This window comes from Carassius auratus, unplaced genomic scaffold, assembly GCF_003368295.1.
Source record: "Carassius auratus strain Wakin unplaced genomic scaffold, ASM336829v1 scaf_tig00033347, whole genome shotgun sequence".
Taxonomy (NCBI): domain Eukaryota; kingdom Metazoa; phylum Chordata; class Actinopteri; order Cypriniformes; family Cyprinidae; genus Carassius; species Carassius auratus.
Window position 1 is genome coordinate 398 of NW_020526074.1, and position 16375 is coordinate 16772.

The window sequence follows — 16375 nt, forward strand, 5'->3', positions numbered from 1 at the left end:
TTTTTAAAAAGTCACTTGCAGCAGTTTTAATTTAGACTAGATTGGTATATGCATATAAATGCACATGACAGACTCAGAACTGAATCACTTTATCAAAAATCCAACTTGCATCGCTGCTATATTTTATTATTTTTCTTCCTTATTCAAGTGTTTTTGTGTCAAATTAATAAATATGAATGAGTGATCCACACACAGACATCATGTAAATTGAAGTCTTCCCTTCGGCTGTGAACTGGCAGCTGACTGACGACCATAATGCCTCTGTGTGCCGGAGTCTGAACGGACAGGAAAGCATTGCATTATGGGATACTGTGTGTTTTGGGGCTCTTGTACACACATATATACTGCAGAAATAGATGATCTGAGGCTTCATCATGAGCTGTTTTCTTCTCATTCATTAGCCGCTATGGGTGATTAACTGGAAAAATAACAAGGGGCAGTAAACTGTGAAATGATCTGCGATACAAAACCAATGTGTTTATGATTATTTTTCCTCTTCAGATTAAATAAAGTATGCAGTGTATGAAATGATTCAGTCTCTGTTTCGGAGCGGAGAGGATGAAAACAGCAGACATCACTGCAGGTTTGTTCTGGTTAATGGGACAGTTTTTCTGCTGGTAGAACCGTCCAAAGTGAACATTATCACTTTCCATTTGTCTACTTTAAAATTATTATTATTATTTATTTTCGATTCATGATAGAATTTTTTATTCAGCAGGTTTTTGTTGTTGTTGTTGTTTATTGTGTATTTTTAAAATCCAAATGCACATGCTTTTATCTAAAGTGACTCAAACAGAACAAGAAACAATAAATCCACAGAAGATAGCAATACTAGCAGAAGACTGGAAGAGCTGCTAAAAAATATTACATTTACATTCAATTACATGTTTATTTACTGTGCAGAGCTGGTTTGTATTATATTTTGGTGCTGTGTGTTAGTTGTGGGCGTCCTGCAGGGTGTGTTGCTCTGGTGGTCCAGCAGGTGTATTCAGCACACACACACACACACACACACACACACACACTAGAGTTACTCTTCCTCCAGCTCTGCAGGTTTGCACATTTCTCACACACCCTGTTTATTACAGTGTGCTCTAGAGCCACTGGGCCTCCAGCTCGTGTGTGTGTGTGTGTGTGTGTGTGTGTGTGGTGTGTGTGTGACTGTAGGTCTATAGTAGCAGCGCTGCATTATGGGATTGCGAGGCCAGCTGTGTTCAGGTCAGACTCTTGTGGTTCTGATCAGTGACAGACTGCAGCTGTGTGTGTGAACGCTCACGACACACACCAGAGCAAACACTCAACACACATGACGCTTCTACAGTGTGTTATAATAAAAATAAAATAAAAAATAATTCTGAAAAGAGAGGAAATTATTAGTTCAAGACAGTAGCTCCTCTTATTTTTGTGAAGGTGTCTTTAGTATGAAGAAACATCCAAAGTGAATAATCAAGGCCACTGAAGTAAAATAAGTCACCGCATAACTTTTATTCAGCAGGATTGTATGTGTTTTTTATTTGAATTGTTTGCTTCACTTTATCTAAAGTGACTCACAAATAAAAATAATACAAATAGAAACAATTATTCAGGAAAAGATCAGTATGATTAAGACTGGAAGAACTGCTGCTGAAATATATGCTGAAAAAGTTTATTTTTTAATGAGTGTTCATTTTATTACAATGAAGCATGCACTGGATTTTTCACTCAGAAATTGTGAGTAAATTTCAGAAGAATCATCAAGTAACATATTGATTCAAACATGACATTTTAATTTAAAAAGACTGCAGTTTTTCCTTGTAAAACATGCTCCAATAATCTTCAGTTTATACTTTAATACTTAATGTGATGAACTGCGTACTTAATTTTATTTGTTTTATTTGTTTACCCACCAGTAATAAATAAACAACAGACCATCAACCGCCTTCAGTAAACATGTAAATGTGTAAAATGATTGAATGTTAAAGGTGCTGTAGGGAACTTTTGTTAAAAAAATATTTTTTACATATTTATTAAACCTGTCATTATGTCCTGACAGTAGAATATGAGACAGATAATCTGTGAAAAAAAATCAAGCTCCTCTGGCTCCTCCCAGTGTCCTATTGCCATTTGCAGAAATGCATCTGCTTCCCGGTAAAAAAACAACCAATCAGAGCTGCGGTCCGTAACTTTGTTTGTGTTCAAAATGTAGAAAAATGTATATAATAAGCGAGTACACCATGAATCCATTTTCCAAACCGTGTTTTTAGCTTGTCCTGAATCACTAGGGTGCACCTATAATAAGTGTTTATATTCGGACTATTTTAGATTGCTTCGGGGGTACCGCGGCGGAGTAACCCAGTACCTTTGTGATTCTTCATAGACATAAACAGAGAGAAGTAGTTCCGGCTACGATGTTCTTCCGCAAGACGCAAGCAGTTCTGTTTATTAACCGCTAGAGCGGCAAAGTTCCCTACCGCAGCTTTAAATAAGAATTTATTACATAAAATTGAAACAAAAATAGTTAAATAAAATATATAATATTAAAATATAGTATAATATAAAGTATAAAAAATAAAATAAAACACAAAATAAAAATATATGAAAATGTATTAATATATTACCTGAGAGTCATGTGGCCATTAAAATTGACATCAGAGAACCATGAACATGCAAATATGTCATAAATCATTGAAATATTAACTCAATTTCTCAGTGGGACTTCAAGGAAATATTTTAGCTCTTAGAAGTTTGGCTGACAGATAAGTTTGGGAATCAGTATTTTAACAAATCACGATTGCATATTTGAGCACATAACTGATAATAATTTGAGTGAAAAACAGAAATCTGGTTCTGTTCATCACAAATCTGTCATATAACTTCTGAAGACCTCATATAATATACTGCATTATGATACTTCTGGGGTGCTTTGTGTCTGTTTTGGAGCTTTATTAATTTGATTCTATAGGAAAAACTATGTGAGCATTGTGCTGAATATCATCTTTTATGTTTGACAGATCAATTTCCAGGTGAACTATACATTTGAGATGCACAAATATGTGTAAAGATTTACATCACAACAGCAGCTGACTTCAGTCAAGAGCCTTCTTTACAGAAACATATCACATCAAAACATTGCTCTTTTATTTTGAAACGCAGGGTGAGAGAACTTCATGAAATAATACATACCTAATAATTAAATGAATTTCATCACATTTGAAATAAATCTGAAAATAAATGATTTATTGATGTAAATCTAAAATTAAAACATAAAAATCTAATATTTATGCACACACTCAAGCACATGCATATGCAGTACACACATTGTTGCATGCATGTGTAAATGAATGTCACTGTTTGACCAATTATACAAATCATCAGTCAATTTTTTCAGCTGAGGGGTGTTGATTTTGTCGTGGGATGCAGGTAACGGTTCATAATCGTCTTGATGACGCAGTTTCTGCTTCAGCTTCTCAGATGTGAATCTCCACCTGTGTTTAATCTGAGACACGACTCACAGTCTGGGTTTATTTATCGCTCTGGTGTTTAGGGAGGCTTGAACGCTCTTTCTTTACCGCTGAGAAAATATTTACTCAGTATCAAGAGGCTGCTTCTCATTACAGCAGAGACGCGCCTGCTTTTCATTCTCCATCCAGAGATTCATCATTTCAGATGATGATGTCAGAGCGTGTCACGAGGGAAGAGTCTCGTTCCAGCGCCGAGGTGAAGCTACATCTGTCTAAACAAGCCCTCCAGAAGAAACCTGAAGGGAACGCACGAGCCTGCAGTGTTTTTATGTCCTGCAGCTCCCCAGAGATCCAGAGAGAGAAGGAGGGAGAGAAATGAGGGAAAAGAGCTGCCTCATGTTTGGATGTCATGCAGTGAAATACTGGAGACTCAGGACTGGTCTCTCGCTCTCTCCGTCTCCTTCAGTGTAAATAATGAGAGTCCTTTAAGAGTGTCTCGGCTCTATGAGAGAAGAAGCAGCTGCACCAGCTTCTGACGTTATATAGTTATATAGGTCATCTGAGATAAGGATGAGTTTGTTTCTTCATCAGGTTTGGAGAAATGTAGCATTGCATCAGTGTCTCATCAATGGATGCTCTGCAGTGAAAGGGTGCCGTCAGAATGAGAGTCTGATAAAAACATCACAATAATCCACAGCACTCCAGTCCATCAGTGAACATCTGGAGAAGACAAAACCTGAAACACATCCAGCATTAAGATGATTTTAACTCAAATACATAGAGTCTGTAATCCATTATAACGCTTCCTCCAGTGAAAAAAAAGAATGCTATTTTATTTTACATTATTCTATAATATTTCATTATATTTTTAACATTGTTATTATATTTGTCATATTAACCTGTTCATGCTTGTACAGCACTTTTGTTAACACACACGTTTGTAAAAACAGTGCTTCATAAATAAACTTTGACGTTTGAAAATTGTTTAAAATATCATATTTTACAGTATGTTTCACTGAAGAGAGAAAGTCGTGGGAAGGATGAGTAAATTATGACAGAATTATTATTTTTTTATTTAAACTTAAATAAATGTTTGCACACATACTGAATCTCTCTTGATTACAATTCCCTGGGTTTTGATTCATTCATTAATGTGTTTTGAAAAGAGTTTCAACTTTAAGTGTTTGGATTGGATGTGTGGGAAGAAAACCTTAAAAATCTTGCTCCTCTGAATGTGAAGTTAAAGTCGACAGCATTTGAACTTAATTCCATGTGTCATATAAGCATTTTTGTTTTTTGAATGTATGTGCTTATATGGTATTTTGTATCCAAAACACACACTTCTTCAGGAGTTAATTGTGTAAACCGGATGTAATGAGCGTGATCCTTCAGTCAGTGTTATGTCCAGATGGATTGTGTTGATGTTCTGTCCTTTTATCTTCTGAACGCTTGCCAGGGGATAAAGAAGATCATTTATGCACCTGGAGAAGAAAGGTCAAGCATTTCACTGCAATTTCAAGATGACTCTGCTCTTTCATGTCCCTGATGACCAAAGCAAGTAGTGGACGGCTTTTTCAGACAGTAACCTAGTAACAGAAAGAGACAATTCTAGAAGAAAACCTCGTATTATTTATCTTTCTTCCTTGCTTATGTATATATTAGCAAAGTGCTTATATATCTTCTTAGGTGCTTATGTATATATATATATATATATATATATATATATATATATATATATATATATATATATATATATATATATATATTTTTTTTTTTTTTTTTTTTGTATTTTTTTCTAAATCCATAGATGTAGACTTTTGGTAAAATAAATCATCTAATTTATGCATGGTTAATATTTCACATCTCCAGGCCTCTTTAGGATAAATAATCATTTCATGTGGAGTTCTGAGCCAATGAAAAGTTTTAAATACTACTACGGTGAAAAAAGTGTGCATGAATATTAATGACGGCATGCTGACGTTGACTAGATTAATATCAGGCTAATTAATATTCATGAACCTGCCAGTCACCACATAGAGTTCTCCCGCCCACCAGCGCCCGCTGTCAGCCAATCAGGTCACGCTATTGTGACACGTCACGGTGCGTCATTGTTATTCATAAGGCAGGCCTTCAGCGTAATAGGACGCGACGCCTGGAGGAGGAACGCGTGACTTGACGCGCAGCGCTAGAAGTTACTTCACCTGTTGACAGCAGCGCGCACTGCAAAGTCACGCAAACTGCGCAAATACGCAGAGGAGCGCACTGGGACAGAAGTTTCCTTCACTTTCGGATACTAAGAGTGAATAAGAAGCACTTGCAGTGAGGATGCAAACCTAATCTAAACTGGAGTATAATGCAGGACTGGCTTTGAACTGGGAGTATTGTGTTTTGTTCCACGCATCTTCTCTGATGGTTGGGGACCTCTAGTCCTCTGTGTTTGATCATCCTTGAGATGATCGGTCATCTGATCCCAGATTGGCTGGAAGTAACGTGACAGAGCAGATCGCGATGAACGTGCTGCTCGCGCTGTGCGTGGCGCTCGCGGTTGCGCGCGGCAGCAGACACTGTCCTGAGCGGATGATTGACAGCTGTCACTGCACCGCGGAGAGATCAAAGCAGTTTAACAGGCAGAGCGTGCGCGTGAAGGTTGTGTGTGATGATGCGGACCTGACGGAAACCATGCAGCCCAGCTCGTTACCCAACACCACGGTGTCTCTGTGAGTAACTTTCCTTTAGTGATCTTGTCCCTGTGACTTCAGTAAATATGGGGTTAATATTTTATTTCATGTTCTCGTTATTAATGGCAGAGGATTTTAACATTTAAACCCCAGAGAAGTCATGAAAATTATTAAATTCAGTCAAATCTTCATATAAAAGTCATGGATTAAACTCATTAAAAGTTCCAGTCAACTTTACAATAATAAATCGACTAGAAATTGCTTTTTGTGATTTATTTATTTATTATCTTATTGCAGTGAACATGACTAGGGAAAGTGGAGAAAATATTTATATTTAAAATTATTATTATTTTTTAAATATTGTATTGTCTTCATGCAGTAGTCACGCCTGGGAAAACTTGAATAATATATATTTTTTATTTGAAATAATTATATAGTAATATTTTATTATCTTCATGCAGCAACAATGACTGAGAAAACTGGAAAAAAAACTTATTTAAAATACATTTATTGTAATATTTTATTATTTTTATAATTGATTTATATGTGTCTTTATGCAACAAAATAAAATGTGAGCACTGGCCTTTTTTTATTACTGATTCAGTTGATGATATTTTATGATCAGAAGTTTCATAAGTGGTTTGTGATGGATGATCATGCAGTGTTTTTGCCCTGTCATCATATTCAGTTTGTCTCGAGCACAACTCAGAGACGAAGCCCTCAGATACTGCAGAATGATTTTTACATTTCCATTAACTCATTAAGGAAAAGCTTTTATCCGTAGTGAGAGAGCAGAAACGATTAATCCAAGGAATAAAGTCATGCAAGAAACACTACAGTACTGGAAGAGAGCAGTCATGATTTGATTTTCTCCTGAAGGTTTGTGCTTAACTGCTTGAAAAGAGTTGTGTGTTTTATTCTATTTTTTTTTCCAAATTCATATTTATTTTAATTAGACTTAATTCATTTTTTTACAGTTTTCTATTATATACACTTTAAATAATACTGAATCATGTCTAGTTACTTTTTACACTTCTTACAACAATTTATTAAAAGTTTAACCAAAGAAAATAACACAAAATGTTTCGGCCCTAATAAAGCACATTTAATGGTTTTCTCAAATATGTATTTATTTATTCTTACCAAATTCTGTTTTGTTAAATTTTTTCTGTATTGTACTTCAATGGTTAACTAAAATTGTAATAATCAAAAACATGTTTAATTTATTGTATTAATAAAAACAACTTATTATTATTATTATTATTATTATTATTATTATTACAATAACAATGTCCTGTGAGTTTTTTCTTCCTCAGAAATTCTCTCTCATACACAAATTCTAATAATCAAATGAAGACAGAACGTTAATTTAATTGATCTTTAAATCAAATGAAAATTAAACACATTTTTTTGGTTCTGTATAAAAGAGTTTTGCTGTTAAAATTAAAACATGGATGTAACGACAGATAAAAGAGGAGGAAGCAATTGCAGGCAATCAGATGTTGTTTATTGATAAAGAGTGTCCAGAGTGTTGGCAATGGCAAGGAAGGTCTACGGTGGCGTGAGAAGAGCGGGATGGTGAAGTCAGCGGTGCAGGTGAAGGTGGTCAATGGTTGGAACCAGGAACAGACCGGAACACTGACACGCGGACGACAACACGAATCCAAACCAGCACACAAACACGGAGGACGGTAATCCAGCTAGTGCTTGGAGACATAAGAGAGGATCTGACAACAGAGAGAGAGCGAGGTGAGTATAAGTAGCAGAGGCATGATGACGATCAGCTGGAGCGAGACAATCAACACCCAGGTGATGACAATCAACTAAACGAGCACATGGAGACAACGTAAGTACAAAAACAATAACAAAACATGACACGGAGGAAACACTGGATTTCCTACCGTGACAGTACCCTCTCCCCTAGGACGTCACCTGACGTTCCCAGCCTGCTTTACCTGTAGATTGTAATCATCTATAAGGTGGTGATCCAATATGTCCCGAGCAGGAACCCAGCTCCTCTCCTCCGGACCGTAACCTTCCCAATCCACCAAGTACTGAAAACCGCGTCCCCTCCGTCTAGAGTCCAGAATACGATTAACCAAATAGGTGGTTTCCCCATTAACGAGACGAGGCGGGGGGGGAACCGGAGCAGGCGGATTAAGACGGGAAGAAATCACCGATTTAATTTTGGAGACGTGGAACACGGGATGAATCCTCCTGTACGCCGGAGGAAGGCTAAGACGCACGGTTACCGGATTAATAATCTTGGTAATAGAAAACGGGCCAATAAATTTGGGAGCAAGTTTGTTAGAAACGGACCGCATAGGAATATTCTGGGTAGAAAGCCACACTCTTTGACCGACGACGTAACGGGGAGGCTTCGACCGGTGGCGATCGGCCTTAGCCTTGGTGCGCGACCTAGCCTGGAGCAGAGCTCTGCGAGCTCTGGTCCAGGTGCGGTGACACCTCTGGACTAATGCGTGTGCGGAGGGGACCGAAACCTCGGATTCCGTACTGACAAAATTAGGTGGTTGGTACCCTAAACTACACTTAAATGGAGACATGCCCGTAGATGACACTGGCAAAGAATTGTGTGCGTACTCCACAACTGAGAGTTGCTGACACCAGGACGAAGGATTATTGGAAACCAAACATCGCAAAACCCTCTCGACATCCTGATTGGCTCGTTTGGTTTGACCATTGCTCTGGGGATGGAACCCGGAAGAAAGACTAACAGTCGCTCCTAACAATTTACAAAATTCTCGCCAAAATTTGGACACAAATTGGGGACCCCTGTCAGAAACCACGTCTGTCGGGAGGCCATGTATGCGGAAGACGTGGTCAATGACAGCTACCGCTGTTTCCTTGGCTGAAGGTAATTTGGGCAAGGGAATAAAATGAGTCGCCTTCGAGAACCGGTCCACTACGGTTAAAATCACCGTATTGCCTTTAGAGGGCGGGAGGGCGGTGATAAAATCTAGCGAAATGTGGGACCAGGGTCTTGAAGGGACAGACAGCGGTAAGAGTAACCCATCTGGAGGTCGATTGGAAGTTTTACCAATAGCGCAAACTGAACAAGCCAAGACGAAATCGTGGACGTCACGAGCCATACCAGGCCACCAAAATCGTTGCTTGACCAGAAATCTAGTTCTACTAACCCCTGGGTGACAAGCAACACTGGAACAATGACCCCACTGGAGAACGTCTGACCGTAACCTCTCCGGCACAAACAATCGGTTCGGTGGTCAACGAGCCGGGGGCGTTACCCCTTCTAAGGCGGTCAACACCTTCGATTCGACCTCCCACCTGAGCGCGGAGATAATGATGGTCCCCGGTAAAATGGGCTCGGGAGTAGCAGTACGATCGGAACGCTCAAAAAGACGGGATAAAGCATCGGGTTTGATGTTTTTGGAACCCGGCCGGTAAGAAAGTGTAAAATCGAAACGACCGAAAAACAATGCCCACCGAGCCTGCCTGGAGTTAAGTCTTTTGGCGGTTCTAATGTATTCGAGATTCTTATGGTCCGTCCATACAATGAAAGGTACACCCGACCCCTCAAGCCAGTGACGCCATTCTTCCAGTGCAAGTTTGACTGCCAACAACTCTCGATTGCCAATGTCATAATTAACTTCTGCAGGAGATAAACGGTGAGAATAATACGCGCACGGATGCACCTTTCCGTCTGAGGATGCGCGTTGGGATAACACTGCTCCTACCCCCACCTCTGACGCGTCGACCTCCACTATGAATTGACGTGAGCGATCAGGGTTGACGAGAATGGGAGCTGAAACAAAGCAGCTTTTCAGTTTGGCAAACGCAGCCTCAGCTGCGTCTGACCACCTGAACGTCAAACTAGGGGAGGTCAAGGCGGTCAGAGGAGCGGCTAGTTGGCTGAAATTGCGAATGAAACGCCGGTAAAAATTGGCGAACCCCAGAAATCTCTGCAGGGCCTTGCGAGACTCTGGGGATGGCCAATTTACCACAGCCTTAACCTTCTCAGGATCCATGCGAACACCCTCAGTCGAAATGATGTGTCCTAGAAAAGAAACAGACTGTGCATGAAAAACGCATTTCTCCGCCTTGACAAACAATCCATTCTCTAGCAACCGCAGAAGCACTCGTCGTACGTGTTGCACGTGTTCCTGGAGAGACGAAGAAAAAATCAATATGTCATCCAGGTAAACATATATGAACAGATCGACCATGTCTCGCAACACGTCATTAACGAGTGCTTGAAAGACTGCCGGCGAGTTGGTTAGCCCGAACGGCATAACGCAGTACTCAAAATGGCCTCTAGGGGTGTTAAAGGCAGTCTTCCACTCATCCCCCTCCCTGATGCGGACCAAATGATAAGCATTACGTAAGTCCAATTTAGTGAAAACGGACGCTCCCTGCAACCTCTCAAAAGCTGAAGACATAAGCGGCAAAGGATAGGTATTCTTTACCGTTATGTTGTTCAGCCCTCGGTAGTCAATGCAAGGTCGCAAGGATCCGTCCTTCTTTCCCACAAAAAAGAACCCCGCCCCCGCTGGAGAAGAGGAAGGGCGGATAAACCCCGTTGCTAGAGAACTGGATATATATTTCTCCATGGCCGCCGTCTCTGGAACAGACAAAGAATATAACTTGCCCTTAGGCGGAGAAGTACCTGGCAATAACTCTATCGCACAGTCATAGGGACGATGAGGAGGAAGAGAATCAGCACGAGACTTACTGAACACCTCCTTCAGGTCGTGGTACTCCGCGGGCACGCTAGCCAAATCCACTGCTTCCCCCTGAAACACAGACTCAGAAACATTAACACCAGCAGACAAAAGACAAGACAAATGACATTCCTCGCTCCAGCTAACCACAGATCCAAGGCGCCAATTGATGCTGGGGTTGTGTTTCTGAAGCCAGGTGTGACCGAGAACGATGGGGGATTGGGGTGAGTCCGTAATGTAAAATGATATCTCCTCAGTATGATTGCCAGATGTGGTGAGGGAAACAGGTAAGGTGGTCTGAGTGATGACTGGTAGTCTGTGTCCATTGAGAGCAAAGGGTGCAATGGGGTGTTTGAGGGAGGTGAGAGGAATGTTAAGCTTACTAGCGAACTGGAAGTCCATGAAATTACCCTCTGCCCCAGAATCCAACAAGGCGTGATGCTCGAGTGTGTGGGTGGACCACCGTAGACTCACCGGAAGGAGTGTCGATGTAGATGAGGTCTTTCTGGCAGAGATCCCACCCGATAGTAGCCTCCGTCTTACTATCGGGCTTGGTCTTTTACCGGACAACGCTGGATGTGATGTTCTTGACTGCCGCAGTATAAACATAGTCCCAGGGATCTCCGCCTGATCCTCTCCTCCCGGGAGAGCCGAGCTCGCCCCACCTGCATGGGTTCAAGATCTCCCGGTGGGCTGACCGCAACATCTGAGCGCTGATACTGAGCCTCCGATCCGTTCGCGAGAACTGCTCTCCCCCTCCGTCTGGTGGCTTGATCGAGTCGATTCTCCACTCTGATGGTTAGGTCAATCAGACTGTTGAGAGAAGTGGGGAGCTCGACGGCGCGGATCTCCTGTTGGATGCGGTCAGCCAACCCATGCAGGAAGTGATCCCACTGCGCCTCCTCGTTCCACTTACACTCCGCCGCCAGGGTGCGGAACTCAATCGAATAATCGGAAACGGACCTTTCCCCTGACGTAGGTCCGTGAGAAGCCAAGCCGCTTCCCTCCCGGCGGCGGAGCGGTCGAAGACCCGTCTCATCTCTTCCGAAAGTGCGTGGAACGAGGCACAGCAGCTGTCTTGGTTTTCCCACACCGCCGTCCCCCAGAGGGCAGCCCTTCCCGTAAGTAGAGATAAGACGAATGCCACCTTCATTTCCTCGGTGTAGAACGTGCGGGGCTGCAGGGCGAAGTGCAGAGAACAATGAGACAGAAATGATCGACAGAACTCTGGCTCACCCGCATATTTCTCTGGGATGGGGAGGCGTGGTTCGGGCTGGGAAATCCCCCCGGAGACGATCGGCGGTGTGGGTGGCGTGGGAGGCGCAGCGGGTGACGATTGTTGTTGTTGTTGCGTCTGGAGAACGAGCTCGGACACCTTCGTCACCATTGCTTGGAAGGCTCGACCCATCTCATCTATCGCCTTGTCTTGGCGATCCATACGACCCACAGCTCGTTGCAGAAATTCTTCGAGATGAGATGGGGAGCGATCGCCTGCTGCTTCCATGATGGTCAGATCCTACTGTAACGACAGATAAAAGAGGAGGAAGCAATTGCAGGCAATCAGATGTTGTTTATTGATAAAGAGTGTCCAGAGTTTTGGCAATGGCAAGGAAGGTCTACGGTGGCGTGAGAAGAGCGGGATGGTGAAGTCAGCGGTGCAGGTGAAGGTGGTCAATGGTTGGAACCAGGAACAGACCGGAACACTGACACGCGGACGACAACACGAATCCAAACCAGCACACAAACACGGAGGACGGTAATCCAGCTAGTGCATGGAGACATAAGAGAGGATCTGACAACAGAGAGAGAGCGAGGTGAGTATAAGTAGCAGAGGCATGATGACGATCAGCTGGAGCGAGACAATCAACACCCAGGTGATGACAATCAACTAAACGAGCACATGGAGACAACGTAAGTACAAAAACAATAACAAAACATGACACGGAGGAAACACTGGATTTCCTACCGTGACAATGGAAGAATAATAGTGTGATTTATTCACATGCATTTTAATAATTATTTTATTACAATTTATTATCCTAATTATTTATATTAATTATAATTATTATTATTATTTTTTTAAAATGTATTTTATGCTCTCACAATTTCAAATAAAACTGAACTTTTATTTTGTCAGGTTGCTGTGAAGTTTCTGTACACCCGTGTGTTCAGTGACATCAAATACATCAGTAATAGTTGAACAAGGATGTTTTATTCGTCTTGAAGAAATCAAACCAATGTCTAAATGTGATTCCAATGACCGATGACTGATTATATAATATCATATTACACCAACCTTTGTCAAAAAACGAAAATCAAGTAATAAGTGAATAGAACATTATTTGCCAGCACCTGACCAATTAATACTAGCATTCTATTCTATTCTATTCTATTCTATTCTAAATAGCCTGGAAACTGCAGTAAAGTAAAGCTAACCTAATGTTTTTAATATTTACAAAAATGCATGAAAATCCCACAACTCTAAAGACGAAATAAAACCGAAGTGCGCTGGAGAACATCCTAAATCGATTCACATAAAAGAGGTTTCCTACTGAATAAAACGAAATGAATTAAACATGAGTATCTGCTCCGTCTGTGTCTCAAGATGTTTAACGGAGTAACGATGGCAGGATGATAATAACGAGGGACTACTCTAAAAACGTCTGAGGAGACGAAAGGAGGCGTATCTGAGCTCCTGCTGTTTATTTATCCTAAAGAGACTCGTTAGTAGATGAACTTATCTGGTTAAAACATACACTAATGATCAAAAGCTTGCTGTAATAATTATTATTTTTAAATTTATTATGTTTTTGAAAAGTCTCTAAAACTCACGAAGGCTGCATTTATTAAAAAATATATATTTTATGTGAAGATATTGTACATTTCGGAAAATTTTGTGGAAACCATGATACATTACCATTAGTAATTGACCAATAATAATACACAAATAAAACAAACGCTGCTTTATTTTCTGGTACAGCAGGTGTATTTAGAAGAGCATTCAAGAAACTGTATGTAAAAATAATAAAACATAAAAATAAAACACTATATAAACTGATTCCTAACGCAACTGTATTACATTTCTTCAGTCAAGAGCAGTGAGTGATTTTTCTCTCTGTGTTTTGTTGTTTTTATTAATGTTGAAGGAATAGTTCACATTAATAATAATAATAATATAGTGTTTCATTTTTATACCACCATTAGTTTCTTTCTTCTGAACTTAAATGCTATATTGAGGAACAGTTTCTGGTTCACTGTGACTTCCAGAGTATTTTTCTACTATCAAACTGTGGACCAGCAAGTGTTTTGGTTACCCACATTCTTCAAAATATCTTCTTCTGTGTTCAGCACATTAAATAAATTAATACAGGTTTGTGACAATGTAACATATATTAAATAAAGACAGCAATGAAATGTTAGGGTAATCTATCCCCTGACAGTAAGCTGCATGTTTAATAGGTGTACTGTCCCTTTAAGAACTTCACACATCTGATATACAGGCACATATATGTTTTTCTCTCAACTGTTTACGTTCATTTTAGACATAACCAACTGAGTATACATGTAAACCTTGTGTATTTGACAGTATTAGTACAAAAGATAACTTAGTTCAATAATCAGGCGTAAACGTTTTACCACACGTGTTCATGTGTGCTTGACAGAAAGATGAAGGGATTGCTCTAAATGTTAAACGTAGCTCTGAAATACAGTGAGATAATCAGCTGTTCAGTGGGTTTTGTACAGTACTCCATCAGTTTTCAGTCTGGTCTCTCACTGAACTCTCGTGATGTTGTGTGTGTACAGTAGTTTTGGGAAAGAGTCACTGAAGGACGTCCATCAAACACGCTGTCTGTCATCGTTAATGTGAAATGACAGACCTGCAGTGCAGTGGAGGAACAGATGGAGATATCTGTGATGTCACACTGTACTTCAGCACGAGACAGTGAGGAAACACACTGAGTTATAAACTCTGTGTCAGTGTGTGTGTGTTTCCTCTGGATTCACAGAAATCAGAGCAGATTTCCTCTCATTAGATGATGATGATGACTGCTCTGTTGATGTAATCTGAGTGTAATACAGTGTAAAGTTCATCATTTACTCGCCTTCATGTTGTTCCAAAATGTTTAGGAAATTAAAAAAAATGTAGTGCAAATACAAAAGTTCAGGATTTGTAATCTGTTTTTTCCCTCCTTCTTCTTTAAATAAGTCTCTTCTACAGTTTCAAATTGCTTTTTTTCTGTGTGAATCTGTGTTAAAATTTATTTCTGTGATGCTCCGCTGTATTTCCAGCATCATTCCTCCAGTCTTCAGTGTCACATGATCTTCAGAAATCAGAATAATATGATGATTTACTGCTCAAGAAACATTTCTGATTATTATCAATGTTGAACACAGTTGCGCTGCACAATATTTCTGTGAAAACTGTTATTTTACAGGATTCACAGATGAATAGAAAGATCAAAAGAACAGCATTTATTTGAAATAGAAAATTGTTTGCAAAATTATAAACTGCAAAAAAAGTTTTATAAAAAAAAAATGCTTTCCAAAACAAATGTTTAAACATTATGAAATGCATCAAAATGAAAAGAGTTTTTGCTTAAAACAAATATCAGCAGTCAGAAAAAAATGAACTTGTTTACCCATTGAATTTTCTGACTCTATCCATTGGCAGGTATTTTTATTTTATTTTATTTTTTATTTTATTTTTTGCTTTAAGTTAAGTTTTACATTTTTATTTATTTATTTATTTATTCAGAAAACAAGCTGATTCAGGAATGTTTAAATAAGATGAAAAAACTTCACCTAGAATCACCTTTGATCAATTTAATGCGTTGTTAATTGCTGAATAAAAATATTAAATAATAGAAAAAATAAAAACTGACCCCATTTTTTATTATTTTTTAATAAAATGATAAAAATCCAAGACTTCTGAGCATTATTTTTCTAGTTATAAATGAATACGTGTATCAAGGTTAGCACAGTTTGGAACGACTGCTCCTTTAAACCCTTTGGAAAAGCATCAGGTTTGTCTTTTATCATCTTGCAGAGACTGTTGTGGATTGTTTTATCTCAGCGTTTGCGGTCAGTCAGGTCTCAGACGGAGCAGTAAACCAATAATACTCTAAACACTAATGAATCCGTCTGTGCTGTGCAGAAACCCAAGAATGTGTCCGAGTGCATCTGGAGCGTCGACTGCCTAGAAACGTTAAGAAGGAAAACAGCTCGTCTGCCAAGAACACATCAGCGGTCTCTCTCACCGGCTGCTGAACGCCGGGGTTATTTAAAGCGTCTCCTAAATATCATAGAAGCGCTTCTGTGTGATCTGGTGGACGTGTGTAAACGTGTGCAGCTGAGAGCGTGTTGAGAGCTTGAGCTGGCTCTGTTTTCACACTGGTTTAGATGGATATGGATCACATGCTTCATCTGTGAAAGAAACAGTGAGGGATTCGCTCAGAATGAAGCAGCATCTAATGGAATTATGCTAATCAGCTAATGCTACAAACACGCCCACATCATTAGCACTGATTGTAAATTGCAGGTTGAATCTGAGACTTAC

The 16375-nt window shown here is 39.9% G+C and overlaps 1 protein-coding gene across 1 annotated transcript in view; it reads left to right on the top strand.

The window, feature by feature from the left end:
- Positions 1-5352: 5352 nt before the first annotated feature.
- The window catches only part of LOC113081202 (adhesion G protein-coupled receptor A3), a 107342-nt gene continuing 96319 nt past the window's right edge, over positions 5353-16375 (top strand). The window contains exon 1 of the mRNA XM_026253277.1: positions 5353-6157. Within this exon, the coding sequence (XP_026109062.1) occupies positions 5949-6157 (209 nt within the window). The 5' untranslated portion in view covers positions 5353-5948. The remainder of the gene's footprint in view (positions 6158-16375) is intronic.